Source organism: Eleutherodactylus coqui, chromosome 1 (assembly GCF_035609145.1).
Source record: "Eleutherodactylus coqui strain aEleCoq1 chromosome 1, aEleCoq1.hap1, whole genome shotgun sequence".
Taxonomy (NCBI): domain Eukaryota; kingdom Metazoa; phylum Chordata; class Amphibia; order Anura; family Eleutherodactylidae; genus Eleutherodactylus; species Eleutherodactylus coqui.
Genome location: NC_089837.1, coordinates 42,854,183 through 42,872,350, shown reverse-complemented (window position 1 = coordinate 42,872,350; position 18,168 = coordinate 42,854,183). Strand labels below are relative to the sequence as shown.

The window sequence follows — 18,168 nt, the reverse complement described above, 5'->3', positions numbered from 1 at the left end:
CCTCACCCCTACTGTTTCCATTAACCGATTACTGCATGTAACCATGGTTTTTGTATCTTTGTTTCTTGTATCTGTTCTCCCCTGTTTTGTAAGCGCTGCCAAATATGTCGGCGCTATATAAATAAAGATTATTGTATAATGTGTGTGTGTGTGTGTGTGTGTGTGTGTATATGACATATTTTAGAGTAGGATCAGTGCAGAGAGCAGGAGCAGCCAGGAATCACAGTGTGTTAGGAAGACAACCAGACATAGCGATAGAGAAGACAGCTTTATTGGCAACATGCTTCTGTGCTGAAACGGCATCTTTGTCTTGATGAGATATAGCAAAGGAGAATTTAAAAACCACAGGTACCTATAGGCAGGTGATGTCAGAACATGTGACACCTGTAACAGGTTTCATATGCTAAGCAATAAAATAACAGATGAAACTGGCAATATGATAAGAGAACTTTACAGGTATTAAGTAGATAAAAACAATTAAATTAACGTAAATCACTTTATACCAATCAAGAAGCCACTGTGAGAACATAGTATGGGGATAGAGATTTGTTTGGGATCGGCAAAGGTGTTTAACAGGGCTGCATCCTCTCACCCTTTTTGTTTAACCTATATGCGGAAGTGATCATGCGGAAAATTGACCTAAACGAATTTGAATCGTGGTGAAAATAGGTGGCAGAAACATCAACAATCTCCGTTATGCGTATAACACAACTCTGCTTGTAGAAACAGAAGCAGGTTTCAAGCAGCTGATATATAAGATTAAAACTGGAACTGAAAAAATTATGACAACTGCAAAAAATGGTCAAATTCAAATCAAAATGAGGTCATAGAATGCATCTGAGACTTCATCTTCCATGGCTCAAAAATTGACCAGGCTGAAGAATCTATGCCAGAGATAAAATGTAGGATAGCACTGGGGTGATGCTAAACATGCAGAAAATCCGGAAAAGTTGGGATATCGGCATCGCAACCAAATGCAGGACAGTGCAAACCATTGTTTTCCCCACAGCCCTGTATGAATGTGAAAGTGTTAGGGTTGTGCTGGCTGGGATCTGTTGTACCACATAGGTTTCTAGCAGCACAGCCCCACAGGTGTGGAATGATTGAGCTGGCTGGGTGTGGTGTTCTCCTATTCGCCAATCACCACTAGTTTGGTTGCAGTTAAATATCCTCCCTCTGCAAGAGGAAACTCGTTTCCCTTCACTCTAGGGTTGGTTGGTCTTGCATGCCTGTATCTGCGTTATGCGTCTGAACAGGGGCTAGTCTAGTGTTTGTGCAGGTGGCCAGACATTAGGTGTGGATTGCCCTGTTTTGTGTATCTGGTGTGAACACATGCCATGTTCTGTATGTCTGTGCAGGTAGCTAGATATTAGGAGTGAATTGTCCTGTTCTATGTGGTTGTGTGTCTGGCATGCTAACCCTAGTGTGTTGCTGTGTAAATTGTGTTCTGTGTGCCAGTCTGTTCTAGTTCTGTGTATTAAACCTTCAGGGTTGGTCAGGACTAAGGTTCCAGTGCGGGGCCGCCTTGATCGAGGCGATCGCCTTGCTTATTAGGTAGGGTCCTGCCATTCTTCCTGCAGTTTGGGGTTAGTTGTCTTGCTAGTGTAGGGACCCGCAAGACAATGAGGAGCCTTGTTCACGCCTTGCGGGCTTAAGTATTTTGGCCAATACAGAACCAATAGCTCGTACTTTTACAGCAATTTCATCTGTTATGTATACACAGGTATGCATAGCGAGTGTGTGTCGTAATTCGGTTCCTGTTGGTGTCTTGGTCACGTTAGTGTGGGTCCTGTGTTTGTTTGCCCACACGAACATAACAGAAAGCTGGACTACGTATAGAAGGAGGATGGATGTGTTTGGGCCGTGATGCTGGCGAAAGCTTGCAGGAAGGCAATTCACGCAATGGTACACAATCCCAACCATATGCAGTAAATCTGCACAATCCATGTAACATGTCAGACAGTTTGAGTTTAATCTAATACCCGTATTAAACAACTTTAAAGGAGTGCAATAAACTCTATGCACTTAATACAGCTGCGTTATTCATTGACTTTCAGATAGAGATATCATTGGAGTCATACACAACTCTGCGGTCCATTTATATTCACTCAAAACCTTTTCCCCATTTTTATTTTACCTTTGTTGGGAATTGCTGTAAATCGTAAGAAATAGAGATGCGCGAGCACCAAAATGCTCGGGTGCTCGTTACTCGAGTCGAACTTCCCGCGATGCTCGAGGGTTCGTTTCGAGTAACGAACCCCATTGAAGTCAATGGGCGACCCGAGCATTTTCGTATGGGACCTATGCTCCGCTAAGGTTTTCATTTGTGAAAATCTGGGAAATTCAAGAAAGTGATGGGAACGACACAGAAACGGATAGGGCAGTCGAGGGGCTACATATTGGGCTGCATCTCAAGTTCCCAGGTCCCACTATTAAGCCACAATAGCGGCAAGAGTGCCCCCCCCCCAACAATTTTTACTTCTGAAAAACCCTCATTAGCAATGCATACCTTAGCTAAGCACCACACTACCTCCAACAAAGCACAATCATTGCCTGCATGACACTCCGCTGCCACTTCTCCTGGGTAACATGCTGCCCAACCGCCCATTTCAGTAATAGTAGCAGTCAAGACAGGCCCCAGTAACAATTCCAAAGCAGCAGTATAGGGGGAGCACAGTATTAGTTCCATTTCAGTAGTAGTAGCAGTCTAGACAGGCCCTAGTAACATATCACTAGCAGCAGTATAGGGGGAGCACAGTATTAGTTTCATTTCAGTAGTAGTAGCAGTCAAGACAGGCCCCAGTAACAATTCCAAAGCAGCAGTATAGGGGGAGCACAGTATTAGTTCCATTTCAGTAGTAGTAGCAGTCTAGACAGGCCCCAGTAACATATCACTAGCAGCAGTATAGGGGGAGCACAGTATTAGTTCCATTTCACTAGTAGTAGCAGTCAAGACAGGCCCCAGTAACAATTCCGAAGCAACAGTATAGGGGGAGCACAGTATTAGTTCCATTTCAGTAGTAGTAGCAGTCTAGACAGGCCCCAGTAACATATCACTAGCAGCAGTATAGGGGGAGCACAGTATTAGTTCCATTTCAGTAGTAGTAGCAGTCTAGACAGGCCCCAGTAACAATTTCGAAGCAGCAGTATACGGGGAGCACAGTATTAGTTTCATTTCAGTAGTAGTAGCAGTCAAGACAGGCCACAGTAACATTCCCGTTGCAGTAGTTTAGGGAGATAACAGTCTCTTGCACATTTCAGTAGCTGCAGTATAGACAAGGCCCCAGTTACATTTATGTAGCAAAAGTGTAGGCCAACCCCACACACCTTGCTGTACCATGAGTGCAGGCGAAGCCCATAAACATTACTAGGATTACACTGTAGGCGAGGGCCCAAAAAAATTGGTGTACCAACAGTACTAATGTACCTCAGAAAAATTGCCCATGCCCAACCAAGAGGGCAGGTGAAACCCATTAATCGCTTTGATTACTGTGGCTTAATTTGTAACTAGGCCTGGAGGCAGCCCAGTTAAAATAAAAATTGGTTCAGGTGCAAGTTTCAACGCTTTAATGAGAATTGAAACATATAAACATTGTTTACAAAAGTAATATGACTGAGCCTTGTGGGCCTAAGAAAAATTGCCCGTTCGGCGTGATTACGTGAGGTTTCAGGAGGAGGAGCAGGAGGAGGAGGATGAATATAATACACAGATTGATGAAGCTAAAAGGTCCCCGTTTTTTATGGTGATAGAGAACGATGCTTCCATCCGCGGGTGCAGCCTACGTATTGTTTAGGTACCGCTGCTGTCCGCTGGTGGAGAAGAGAAGTCTGGGGAAATCCAGGCTTTGTTCATCTTTATGAGTGTTAGCCTGTCGGCACTGTCGGTTGACAGGCGGGTACGCTTATCCGTGATGATTCCCCCAGCTGCACTAAACACCCTCTCTGACAAGACGCTAGCCGCAGGGCAAGCAAGCACCTCCAGGGCTTACAGCGCGAGTTCAGGCCACGTGTCCAGCGTCGACACCCAGTAGTTGTACGGAGCAGAGGCGTCACAGAGGACGGTCGTGCGATCGGCTACGTACTCCCTCACCATCCTTTTACAGTGCTCCCGCCGACTCAGCCTTGACTGGGGAGCGGTGACACAGTCTTGCTGGGGAGCCATAAAGCTGTCAAAGGCCTTGGAGAGTGTTCCCCTGCCTGCGCTGTACATGCTGCCTGATCTCCGCGCCTCCCCTGCTACTCGGCCCTCGGAACTGCGCCTTCTGCCACTAGCCTTTTCGGATGGGAATTTTCCCATCAGTTTGTCCGCCAGGGTCCTGTGGTATAGCATTACTCTAGAACCCCTTTCCTCTTCGGGTATGAGAGTGGAAAGGTTCTCCTTATACCGTGGGTCGAGCAGTGTGTACACCCAGTAATCCGTAGTGGCCAGAATGCGTGTAACGCGAGGGTCATGAGAAAGGCATCCTAACATGAAGTCAGCCATGTGTGCCAGGGTACCTGTACGCAACACATGGCTGTCCTCACTAGGAAGATCACTTTCAGGATCCTCCTCCTCCTCCTCATATCATACACGCTGAAAGGATGACAGGCAAGCAGCATGGGTACCCTCAGCAGTGGGCCCGGCTGTCTCTTCCCTCTCCTCCTCATGCTCCTCCCCCTCCTCCTCCTCCAAAACCCGCTGAGATATAGACATGAGGGTGCTCTGACTATCCAGCGACATACTGTCTTCCCCCACCTCCGTTTCCGAGCGCAAAGCGTCTGCCTTAATGCTTTGCAGGGAACTTCTCAAGAGGCATAGCAGAGGAATGGTGACGCTAATGATTGCAGCATCGCCGCTCACCATCTGGGTAGACTCCTCAAAGTTTCCAAGGACCTGGCAGATCTCTGCCAACCAGGCCCACTCTTCTGTAAAGAATTGAGGAGGCTGACTCCCACTACGCCGCCCATGTTGGAGTTGGTATTCCACTATAGCTCTACGCTGCTCATAGAGCCTGGCCAACATGTGGAGCGTAGAGTTCCACTGTGTGGGCACGTCGCACAGCAGTCGGTGCACTGGCAGATTAAACAGATGTTGCAGGGTCCGCAGGGTGGCAGCGTCCGTATTGGACTTGCGGAAATGTGCGCTGACCCGGCGCACCTTTCCGAGCAGGTCTGACAAGCGTGGGTAGCTTTTCAGAAAGCGCTGAACCACCAAATTAAAGACGTGGGCCAGGCATGGCACGTGCGTGAGGCTGCCGAGCTGCAGAGCCGCCACCAGGTTACGGCCGTTGTCACACACGACCATGCCCGGTTGGAGGCTCAGCAGCGAAAGCCAGCAGTCTGTTTGCTCTGTCAGACCCTGCAGCAGTTCGTGGGCCGTGTGCCTCTTCTCTCCTAAGCTGACTAGTTTCAGCACGGCCTGCTGACGCTTGCCCACCGCTGTGCTGCCACGCCGCGCGACACCGACTGCTGGCGACGTGCTGCTGCTGACACATCTTGATTACGAGACAGAGGTTGCATAGGAGGAGGAGGCAGAGGAGGGTGGTTTAGTGGAGGAAGCATACACCGCCGCAGATACCAGCACCGAGCTGGGGCCCGCAATTCTGGGGGTGGGTAGGAGGTAAGCGGTCCCAGGCTCTGACTCGGTCCCAGCCTCCACTAAGTTCACCCAATGTGCCGTCAGGGAGATATAGTGGCACTGCCCGCCTGTGCTTGTCCACGTGTCCGTTGTTAAGTGGACCTTGGCAGTAACCGCGTTGGTGAGGGCACGTACAATGTTGCGGGAGACGTGGTTGTGCAGGGCTGGGACGGCACATCGGGAAAAGTAGTGGCGACTGGGAACCGAGTAGCGCGGGGCCGCCGCCGCCATCATGTTTTTTGAAAGCCTCCGTTTCCACAAGCCTATACGGCAGCATCTCCAGGCTGATCAATTTGGCTATGTGCACGTTTAACGCTCGAGCACGCGGGTGCGTGGCGGCGTACTTGCGCTTGGGATCAAACAGTTGCGCTAGCGACGGCTGTACGCTGCGCTGAGAGACATTGCTGGATGGGGCCGAGGACAGCGGAGGTGAGGGTGTGGGTAAAGGCCGGGAGACGGTCGTGCCTGTGTCCTGAGAGGGGGGTTGGATCTCAGTGGCAGGTTGGGGCACAGGGAGAGAGGCAGTGGTGCAAACCGGAGGCGGTGAACGGCCTTCGTCCCACCTTGTGGGGTGCTTGGCCATCATATGCCTGCGCATACTGGTGGGGGTGAGGCTGGTGGTGGTGGCTCCCCGGCTGATCTTGGCGCGACAAACCTTGCACACCACAGTTCGTCGGTCGTCTGCACTCTCAGTGAAAAACTGCCACAACTTTGAGCACCTCGGCCTCTGCGGGGTGGCACAGCGCGAGGGGGCGCTTTGGGAAACAGTTGGTGGATTATTCAGTCTGGCCCTGCCTCTACCCCTGACCACCGCACTGCCTCTTCCAACCTGCCCTGCTGCTGCACTTGCCTGCCCCTCTGAAGACCTGTCCTCAGTAGGCTTAGCAAACCAGGTGGGGTCAGTCACCTCATCGTCCAGCTGCTCTTCCTCCGAATCCTCTGTGCACTCCTCCCTCGGACTTTCTGCCCTTACTACTACCTCACTGATAGACAACTGTGTCTCATCGTCATCGTCCTCCTCACCCACTGATAGCTCTTGAGACAGTTGCCAGAAGTCCCCAGCCTCATCCCCCGGACCCCGGGAACTTTCCAAAGGTTGGGCATCGGTCACGACAAACTCCTCCAGTGGGAGAGGAACCATTGCTGTGCATTCTGGGCAGGGGCCCGAGAACAGTTCCTGGGAGTCTGCCTGCTCCTCAGAATGTGTCATTTTCATGGAGTGAGGAGGCTGGGAGGAAGGAGGAGCAGCAGCCAGAGGATTCAGAGTTGCAGCATGTGGACGGCATAGAAGACTGGGTGGTCGATAGATTGTTGGATGCACTTTCTGCCATCCATGACAGGACCTGCTCACACTGCTCAGTTTCTAATAAAGGTCTACCGCGAGATTGTGAGATGAATCTGGGGACCCCAGAAACTTGCCTCTCTCCTAATCCCGCAGCAGTCGGCTGCGATACACCTGGACCAGGAGCTCGGCCTGTGCCTACACCCTGACTTGGGCCTCCGCGTCCTCGCCCGCGTCCACGTCCTCTAGGCCTACCCCTACCCCTCAGCATGGTGTATTACGAGTAGAGCAGAAACAGAACACTGTAATTAAATGAGCCGCTTATTGGCCAGCGGTTGGAGGCTGACTTCGCTTACGGAACGCACAGCAGACCAGGAAACAATTATGTGCAAGCCTGTAGTGAGACCTAGGTGCGTATGACTGAGCTACTGGAATTCACAGCGCAGAACCAGTCAAGTGGCCAAAGGCCAGCGGTAGGCCTTAAGTATTTTGCTTCAATTTTTTTAAATGGTGAGGTGAAAAACCAGACAGACACCGTATGCAGCGTATATATGTATACTCTTTCCCTCTGGCGGGATGACGGCGGTGATGTAACGGAGACAGCAGAGCCAGGAAACAATTATGCGCAAGCCTGCTGTAACGCTTAGCTGGGTAATAATGAGCGACTACTACCCCCAGCAGACACGCAGTAAACTGTACACGGTCACAGGCTTGGCTGGGTATTAATTAGCGACTACTACTACCCCCAGCAGACACGCAGTAAACTGAAGACGGTCACAGGCAGCCAAAATATAGTAATTTTTCCCAATTTTTGGGAAAAAGCCCACTGCCTATATAGCCTGTATATGGATTTCCCTGTTGGAGGATGACTGTGGTTATTGAAAGCACAGTGCAGCCAGAAAAAATTATGCGCAAGGCTGCAGTAACACCTAGCTGGGTAATAAGTGAGCGACTACTACCTCCAGCAGACACGCAGTAAACTGAACACGGTCACAGGCAACCCAAAGATTTTTTTTTCCACTTTTTTTGAAAAAGCCCACTGCCTATATAGCCAGTATACCTCTTTCCCTGTACCACAGTCCCTGCCTCACCAGTACTGCCCCTATACTCAGTAAAATGACTGCAGACTGAGGACGCTATGGTCTGCACGCCCGATATGCAAAAAAAAAAAAAAATTTGCAAAACTGCTAAAAGCAGCCTCAACAGTACTGCACAGGGTCAGATGTGGCCCTAAGAAGGACTGTTGGGGTTCTTGAAGACGAATATAACAGCCTAACACTCTCCCTATTGCAGCTACAGCAAGACAGCACTTTCCCTAATGTCTCTCAGCGTGCATCTGTGTCGAGCCGCGGGCGGGCCCAGTTTATATACTCGGGTGGCACCTGATCTCCCCAGCCACTCACTGCAGGGGGGTGGGATAGGGCTGGAACTTCACAAGAGGAAGTTGTAATGCCTTCCCTGTGTTACTGTTGGCCAGAAAACGGCGCAAAATTTTCTGGGAAGAAAATGGAAGTGACTCAAACACCTCGTGGTGCTCGTCTCGAGTAACGAGCATCTCGAGTACCCTAATACTCGAACGAGTATCAAGCTCGGACGAGTACGCTCGCTCATCTCTAGTAAGAAATCATCTATCTACATAAATAAGATATTACACCCAAGAAAATTTGCCAAAGGGTGTTGGACCATGAGCACTTATACGGACCGGGTCTGAGCAGCAGTCACGTGTAATAACTGAAGAGGCTGGGAAAAATAACTATGGAGAACATCATAAAGTTCTCTAAATCACCGTCAAAGGCCAGTTCGACGACATGAGACCTAGCACATTCCAGGATTCAATGACTGCTCTGTTGGTGTTACTGGGGACTGTCAGGGAATCAATGAAGGAAGGTTTTTCCGAAGAAGTGATTGGTGAGGTCCTCAAAACATCCCCAGTGGGAAAATCACCAGGCCCAGACGGGTTCACCCCCGGGTTCTTCAAAATGTTTAGAGAAGAAATCACCCCCTTCATGAAAGCCACATTCAACCAAGTATCCCTAGGACCTCCATTCCTAGGCCAGCCCTTAATAGCTCACATTATGGTGATACCTAAACCTAGGAAAGGCCCATCCCTGTGCTTGAGTCACCACCCTATATTATTAATAAATGTAGACATAAAAATCTTCTCAAAAGTGCTAGCCAATAGACTGGGACCCTCCCTACCATATTCCATCAATAATGACCAAGTGATATTCATAAAAGGAAGAGAGGCGAGGGACAACACAAACAAGACCATGCTTCTGATAAGCAAAGCTAAATCTCTAAGTAGACATGAAAAAAGCCTTTGACCGAGTGCACTGCGGATTTCTTAGAGCCTCCCTAGGACAACTGGGCATTGTGTTCGTGAGTAAGATCTTAGCCTTATATAATGACCCGCCAGCACAGAGTTAATGGCCTCCTGCCCAGATTGTTCCCTATTAAGTACGGGACTAGACAGGGATGCTCCCTGTCACAACTCCTGTACACCATTGTGATGGACCACCTAGCATTAGCAATAGGGAACAACCCCGATATAAAGGGCCTTCAGATTGGCCCTCACATATGTAAAATGGCTCCATATGCGGACGACTTCCTGATGTACATGACCCAGCACTGCCTGTCATTCCCATTGATCCTCCTATGTAAAAATAGCTGTGACTCCTCAGTTTAGCCTTACTATCTATCATCTCAGGGCATTTTGCTCAACTAAAAAAGGGACTACTGAGGAATTTTTTGACAGCAGCAAGAACAGTGATTCCCTGCCATGGGTGGAGACCCCCACCCGCCAATAATGTTGGAGTTCATCCAAGAACTGAATTTCCTTAAGTGTCTGGAGAAAAAGAGAATAGAGGATTATCCCAACTTAGACCTGGGAATTGTGGGTCTCCTTTCAGGACTCCCCAGAATTTCAGGACATATTGGGGTGAGGGGAGGAGACAAGACACAGGGAAGGCTCATGACACAACCCGCCCTCCCCACTACCAACTTGAACCAGTACCTACCTCCCCCTTCTTTTCTTCTTTCTGCTCCTACCTGGTTATATCTGTTTTTAATATAATTCTCTACTCTCTTAAAGATTGAATTGGCAGTCTTACTAATCATCTCTAATTACTAAATCTTTGCTATAACAAAGTTCTGGTTAAAATTCTTGAGTTTGACAGGGACTGGGTTATAAAAGGATCACATATAGGTCCCACTGCATGGGTTGGTTGGCCATTAGAAGAGCTCTTTCATAAAGATCACAACACCAGAAGAGCCAGGAGAGGCCTCCTAAACATCTATGAGCCACAACATCCATAGTTGGATGGACACTCAATGATGGACTCTATTGAACTTAGAAAGGGGTTAGCTCCAAACTTTCCTGTTAAAGCTCCATGCCCAGATAGACAATGGACCTAACCACTACATAGCTACGGTTATAAATCATAATATTGGTTTACACCAACATAAAAAAACATCCCCCTAGCAGCCGCTATCAGCTCCTCTGCACAAGGCCCCCGGCATTTGTCTTCAGGCAAGGCTTCCTGGTCAGGGGTTTGAAAAACTCTGCCTCCAGGAAGAGCTGCCTTTGATTTGCTGAGCCATGGCGCTCAAGAACCAATCAGAGCCAGCGCTCAATGAACCAGTCATAGCCATTCATTGACCAGGAAGCCTTGCCAGAAGACAATTGCCAGGGACCTGCCGAACAGAAGTGCGTAGCGGCTGTTAGGAGATGTTGTTTTTCTCTTTACGCAGCTATGGCTTATTTTCGGGTGGGACTTCTATTTAACGCCCCCCCCCCCAAAAAAAAAAAAAATCCCGGCAAAAAAAGGCTAAAAAATTGCAATATCACTGAGAGGAAACGCAGTGATATTGCAAAGAACACTGATGCGATATTCCTGCAATTTTCTAACAGGGATATCATTATATCACTGTCACCCATGTGAAAGAGGCCTATGGCTAAGAAGGGGCTGCAGCTTGCAGTCTGGGGTTAAATTTGAATAAAAACGGCATTAGGTTTAATAGTAAAAAATGAGAAGAGTTGGAGGGGTGGCACATTCTGCAGAGGGATATTGGTACATGCAGTCTGAAAAGAATCTAATGCTCCTCTATGTATATACCTATTTTATTCCTTGGTTCCTCTGACGTAACCACGACTTCATAAAATTCGCCGTGTGAACAGGTAAACACCTGTACCAAACTAACTCAGGCAAAGCCAGGTATATCAACTAGTGTATGTTTAAATGTCATGAAGGGGTAATTGCATGCAAAAAATATAATTTTCAATATCAATTATCCGATTAAAGTAAGGCATACGGTATGCCAGAATCGCAGGACATGTAATTTTGAGCTCAGCTCCTGCAAAATGCTGGGTCATCTACATAATGGTATGCAGCTTTTTTTAAGATTTATATTTGCAATACTTGTTAGTGTGGTACTGATTTTTCGAATAAAATTGAAAAACACTCTTTTAAACGTTAGTTGAAAAAAAATCTCTCAAAAGTATCCTCATACCAAACTTTAACTAACTGGAATCATATATAGTTTTTTTCTGTCTGTTTTTGAGCCACAAATAGGAGTGGATTACTAAAAATAAGAACTGATAAAGGAAGGACTTTGTGCTACTTCCTTCAGGATCCACTTCTTGCTTTGGATCAAAAAACTGCATCTTAAAACAAAAGTGTTTCCAGCCTAATGTGAATATTATGCTTGGTTACTTTGTGATTTGCAAAAAGTAATTAAATCAATTTTTAATCCTAACAGAAAATCCCAGTGAGAACTCTGAGGAAAACTTCATGTTATCGCCTAATTATAAAGTAGAAGCTGAAAATAATATGTGTCACTTTTCAAGAGAAAACCTAATTACCCTTTACGTACATCCAGGACATCACAGTACAGAGTATGAGAAGCCGTACTCCTGTCCAGAATGTGTGAAATGTTTTATGCTGAAATCAAGTCTTGTTAAACACCAAAGAATTCATACAGGAGAGAAACCATTTCCTTGTTCAGAATGTGGGAAATGCTTTATCCTGAGATCAGAGCTTCTTAGACATCAAAGAATTCACACAGGAGAGAAGCCATTTTCATGTTTAGAATGTGGAAAACGTTTTACGGAAAAAACGAATCTTGTTACACATGAGAGAATTCATACAGGGGCAAAACCATACTCATGTTTAGAATGTGGGAAATGTTTTTCAAAAAAATCAAATCTTGTTGCACATGAAAGAATTCACACAGGAGAGAAACCATTTTCATGTTCAAAATGTGAAAAACGTTTTTCAATAAAATCAAATCTTGTCACACATGAGAAATTTCACACAAACAAAAAGCCATTTTCATGCTCAGAATGTGGGAAATGTTATATCCTTAAGTCACAGCTTGTTCGACATCAGAGAATTCACACAGGAGCAAAGCCGTTTTCATGTTCAGAATGTGGGAAATGTTTCATCCTGAAATCAGAGCTTATAAGACATCAAAGAGTTCACATAGGAGAAAAACCATTTCCATGTTCAGATTGTGGGAAATGTTTTAGTCTGAAAACGGAGCTTGTTAGTCATCAGAGAATTCACACAAAAGAGAATCCATTTTCTTGTTTAGAATGTGGAAAATGCTTTACAGAAAAATCAACTCTTGTTGTACATCAGAGAATTCACACAGGAGAGAAGCCATTTTCATGTTCGGAATGTGGGAAATATTTTTCAAGAAAATCAAATCTTGTTGAACATCAGAAAATTCACACAGGAGAGAAGCCATATTCATGTTCAGAATGTGGGAAATATTTTTCAAGAAAATCGAATCTTTTTTCACATCAGAAAATTCACACGGGAGAGAAACCATTTTCATGTTCAGAATGTGGGAAATGTTTTATCCGGAAATTGGAGCTTGTTAAACATCAGAGAATTCACACAGGAGAGAGGCCATATTCATGCTTAGAATGTGGGAAATGTTTTATCCAAAAATCTGATCTTCTTAAACATCAGAGAAGTCACACAGGAGAGAAGCCCTTTCGATGCTCAGAATGTGGGAAATGTTTTACAGAAAGATCAGTTCTTGTTAAACATCAGAGAAGTCACACAGGAGAGAGGCCATATTTCTGCTCAAAATGTAGGAAATGTTTTATCCAAAAATCAGATCTTCTTAAACATCAGAGATGTCACACAGGAGAGAAGCCCTTTCAATGTATAGAATGTGGGAAGTGTTTTACAGAAAACTCAGTTCTTGTTAAACATCAGAGAAATCACACAGGAGAGAAGCCGTATTCATGTTCAGATTGTGGAAAATGTTTTACAGAAAAATCAACTCTTGATAAACATAGGATAATTCATTCAGGGAAGAAGCCATATTCATGTTCAGAGTGTGGAAACTGTTTTACTACTAATATCAAACTAAGGGATCATCAGAGACATTGCACAGTGGAAAAGCAATTTTGATATTCGACATGTGGAAAAGGTTTTAAAAGGCAATTCGTTTCTTCAAAGAAACCATATTGTTTGGAATTTGGGAAAAAAAACTGCAGATTATTTACAGACATTAAACAGTCAGTAAAATGTGTATTTTGTTTATTGAATTAGCCTGTCTCTGTGAAGCACGCAAAATTATAGTTAGCTCCTTAACGAGTTAGCCCCTTAACAGTTACGTTCCATGCGTTCAGGATTTGTGTGGAGGGGGATTGGGAGGCAATCCTACTCCATACGATATGCGCGTCAGCTATTTCTTACAGCTGACACCCACAGTTAATAGCCGTGAACAGAGAGAACACTGACCATGGCTGTTAACCCTTTCAGTTTCTTCATACACATAAAATTCTGTTCTGGAAGGGATAGGGTGTCATTTCCAATATCTGGGCATCAGGATCGTAAAATAACATAGTAATATGATAACAGTATATAAGGCTGAAAAAAATACATATATCCCTTGTGAGGGATAAGCCAATTTTCCTAATTTGTTCCTTGTGAGGGATAAGCCAATTTTCCCCATTTTAGAAAAAACAAAATCCTTCTCGACTCAAATCTGGCATTCAGAATACCCCCTGGATTAACAACCCCTCTGAAGTAATTAGTGACTATAACTTGTAATATTGTTACACGCAGGAATGACTTCCAGACCCCCCTAAACTCTTTTAGTGAGTTCATCATCACCACCTCCTCAGGCAGAGAGGTCCATAGTCTCACTACTCTTACAGTAAAGAACACTCTTCTCTATGTTGGTGTAGAAACCTTTCCTGTAGCTGTAGAGAGCGCGCCCTTGTAACAATCACAGTCTGGGGTATAAATAGATGATGGGAGAGATCTTTGGTTCAAAAGATTTTTATTCACATTTTCAACATACAGATATTATTACAAAACATCATACAGATATTTTGTATGAGCTCGCATAAATTGCAAGAGAAAAAAAAAATTCTAACAGCTCAGTTAAGGCCTGTCATGGCATTACCAAATTCAACATCAGGTGAACATCAAGAGAGAAAAAAAGAAAGAGAAAATTAGGTCTTACACAAAAAGAAAACAAAAAGAAGCAAATTGTAAGACAGTTGACGACACAACAGACACCAAACAACAGACAATTAGACTAGGGTAGGATAGGGGAGATGGTTTAGAGGGGGAGGAAGGGGGGGGGGTCTGCACCCACAGAACAGAGAGTGGGACCCATGCCCAGCTGCAGTTGAATTTACCGGATCCTCTCTCTATATCTGTCCTGTATCTACCCAAGCATTGAATCTCTCCGAGGATCGGAAAGAAATCCATACCTGCCATATTTTATAAAACTATGGGCTCCACTCTCGTCTGCCTTCATCTCATCAAAGCGCGTAAGTTCATTGAGCTCCTTGACGATGGGGTGGTGGACCATCCCAATCTTGGTATGATTCTTCTGGTCACTAGGATGAAGAAATGCAGAATACTGCTTTTGGTCTTTTTGATAGGACCTGGGAAGACTGAGAGCAGGGCCATTTCTATTGTTAATTTCACCTGTGGCGAGCAGATAGTGTTGTGGTCCTCCATCTCTTCCCTCCACAGGGTGGCCACTGCTGGACAGCTCCACCAAATGTGGGACATGTCCTTTTTGTCTCTATTACACTTCCAACACATGGGTGACGTAAGAGCGAAAATTCTGTGTAAATGGTCAGGAGTCCAATACCACCGAGACAGAACCTTGAAATTTAGGTCTTGCAATTTGCATGCGGATGAAAATTTGTGGCACAGGACCCAGGCCCTCTCCCAGTCCTCCTGTTGGAGGCTCCGACCCAGCTCCCTCTCTGGGACTCCGTCTCCCGAGTCAGCAGCAGCCTATATATTCTGGATATCATATGTCCCTGTGAAACTGGTGACTCACATATTTGCTCAAATGCAGTGAGGGGGCCGTAAAGATTCACCTGGGGGGTCAGGGCCCCCACAAAACCTGTCAGTTGAAAATATTGCAACCACAAACCAGAGCGAGGTCCACCCTCCCAGTGATCTCCGCTAGCAGCCTCAGGCCCAAAGGAGTCATTACGTCCAGGAGGCGAGTGATCGGTAGACCCAAGACAGGGGGTCCTCGCATGGAGGCCTCAATCTGCGGATTAAAGACCAGGGGGTGAGGGGTCGCGGAACTGACACCAGGCCATTGGACGGCACAAACTCTCTCCAGGCTCTAAGAAGTTGTTCAAGGAAAGGGGAGATGTTCTGCTTCCACCCACAGTTTCGAGCTCTCCCTCTTGAGAAGATCCAACATACAGTTGTCAATGCTGGCTTTGTAGTAGAGGGACAGGTCGGGTAAACCCAATCCCCCCTTCCCTTTAACTCTCATGAGAAGGGAAAACGCATTCTAGGTTTCCTCCCTCTCCATACGAACGTCGTGACTAAGTAGATGCTTGGGAGTTTTAGTGGAATCGTCAGACAAAAATAGAGGGATCTGGCTAAGGAATGCATCTTGAAGGCATTGATCTTCCCGCACCAGGAGAGGAGTAGGGTTTTCCATTTATTGAGCTCTCTCTCTAAATTAGTGGTGAATGGCATAAAGTTTAAATTAAACAACTGGGAGACATCCGCGGGTAGTTGTATGCCCAAGTATTTTATTGCTGAGTGTTTCCAGTGGTAGGGGAACTGGGCCTCTAGATGTGACGTCTCGGCCTGCGGCAACGAGAGATTTAGTATTTCAGATTTTTTGGCATTTACCTTATAGCTACTAATTCTACTGAAGCATTTAAATTCTTGATGTACCGCTGGGAGTCCAATGCGTGGGTTAGATAGATAAAGGAGCAGATTGTCTGCAAAGAGAGCCATTTTATGTTCCGTGTCGCCAATGCGATATCCCGAAATCGAACGGTTTTGGCGAATTGTGTTTGCTAATGCTTCCATAGTAAGGACATAGAGGAACGGGGACAGAGGACATCCCTGCCTGGTCCCATTCCGTATCTGGAAGGCGTCCGACAGGGCCCAGTTGACTCTGATTCTGGCAGAGGGGCAACGTTATAGGGACATGATCCATTCATGCATTCGTGGGTTGACGCCAATCTTAACCAGGGTGGTAGACAGAAAGTTCCAACTGACCCTGTTGAACGCCTTCTCCGCGTCGACCACCAAGAGACACAGGGGGCTGTTGAACTGTTTGGCTCTGGCTATTAGGGACAAGGATTTGATCGTGTTATCCTTAGCTTCTCCACCAGGGATAAAGCCCACCTGCTCCCTGTGGATCAAGCGTGTGATGGTGGCTTGTAGACACGACGCAATCAGTTTTGCAAATAATTTGATGTCTATGTTGGGAAGGGAAAATGGTCTATAATTGCCGCACACCGAGGAGTCTTTGCCCAGTTTGAGGATGACAGAAATATGTGCCATAAGAGCCTGGGCTGGAAATGGGCATCCATGCCCCACCGCGTTAAAGGTCCTCGGTACCAGAGCCAAGATGATCTCCCGAAACAATTTATAAAATCTGTCTGTGAAGCCATCGAGGCCCGGGCTCTTACCCACTTTTAATTTTTTTATGGATTCTGAGAGTTCAGAAGAGGAAAAATCTGCCTCCAAGTCCCCAGACTCCTCATTCGTCATACAGTCAGGACTGTTAATGTCAAAATATGCCTCGGCCTCCGCAATCACACTCTGGTTACTGGACTGGGGGTCCCCTTGATGTTATAGAGCTTAGTGTACTAGCTCTTGAATTCCTCTAAGATGTCTGAAGTAGAGTGGACCAGACCTTCCCCACCTGACTGGATTTTGGGAATGTACATTAAGGGTGTTCTGGGATGAAGGGTTCTCGCTAACCATCTTCCACTCTAGTCCCCATACTCCAAGGAACCACAGCATAACCTGTCCCTCAAAGCCAGGGACCATTGGTCAAGGATGCTCAAGTTTTTTTACTTAAGTGTGGAAATTTTTACCTTGAGAGCTTCCCGTTGGGACCGTTCTTTTAGCTGCCTCTTTGGACTGTAAACTTTGTATTAGTTTGCCCAATTTCGCAGAGTTATCTTTTTTAAGTCTCGAGCCACGAGCGATTAGAACTCCCCGAAGGACGCATTTCCGTGCTTCCCATTGTATGGGAGCTCCCGTGTCGTCACTCTGGTGAGTTTCTATGAACTCTGCTATTGCTTTTTTGATGTCTAGTATGCATAGGGCATCTTTAAGCAGATTGTTCTTGAGCCTCCAGGAGAAACCCCCCCGGGCGACTGCCCCAGTTCAAAAATTCAACATAGACCGGCGCACGGTCAGACCATATAAAATTGCCGTGGAGCATCTCGAGAAGCAGTCCAAAAAACTCTGCAAGACTAAAAGGAAGATCACCCCCTAGTATGATCCTGGAGCCTTCCATGAATTCTGCCAGCGTTTGTAGAATTCTTGATGCACGTGACCTGTCCCAGGTTAGGAAGAAAGACATTAGCTAAAGTTACAATAGACCCGGCTGCATCGATTTTCAGGAAAACCTAACGCTCATCTGGATCCGTTTTAGAATCTAGAACTTGGTGTCTAAACTCTTTGTGTAGAGCTATCGACACACACCCTGCTTTTTTAGAGGAGTGGGGGCCATGAAACCAGGTGGGATAATATCTGGAACAACAGGAGGGAACACTGTCTGTTCTAAAGTGTGTTTTCTGGAACACGGCCACCATCACTCGCTTCTTGTGGAAGTGGTAGAGTATGTGGTTTCTTTTCTGTGGAACATTTAGGCCGTTAGCATTGAAGGTACTACATGTTAGGTCACCCATAATGTCTGAGAAAGAAAAGACCTTTTAAACATATGTCCAGCCGGCTGCTCAGGAAGTGGTTGGGGGGAGAGGAGAAGAGCAGAGGAGGGGGTAGGGGAG

General features: G+C 46.3%; 1 protein-coding gene across 1 annotated transcript in view; it reads left to right on the top strand.

The window, feature by feature from the left end:
- Window positions 1–13,414, top strand: part of LOC136616003 (zinc finger protein 850-like) — a 134,465-nt gene extending 121,051 nt beyond the window's left edge. The window contains exon 17 of the mRNA XM_066594195.1: window positions 11,658–13,414. Within this exon, the coding sequence (XP_066450292.1) occupies window positions 11,658–13,324 (1,667 nt within the window). The 3' untranslated portion in view covers window positions 13,325–13,414. The remainder of the gene's footprint in view (window positions 1–11,657) is intronic.
- Window positions 13,415–18,168: the final 4,754 nt, after the last annotated feature.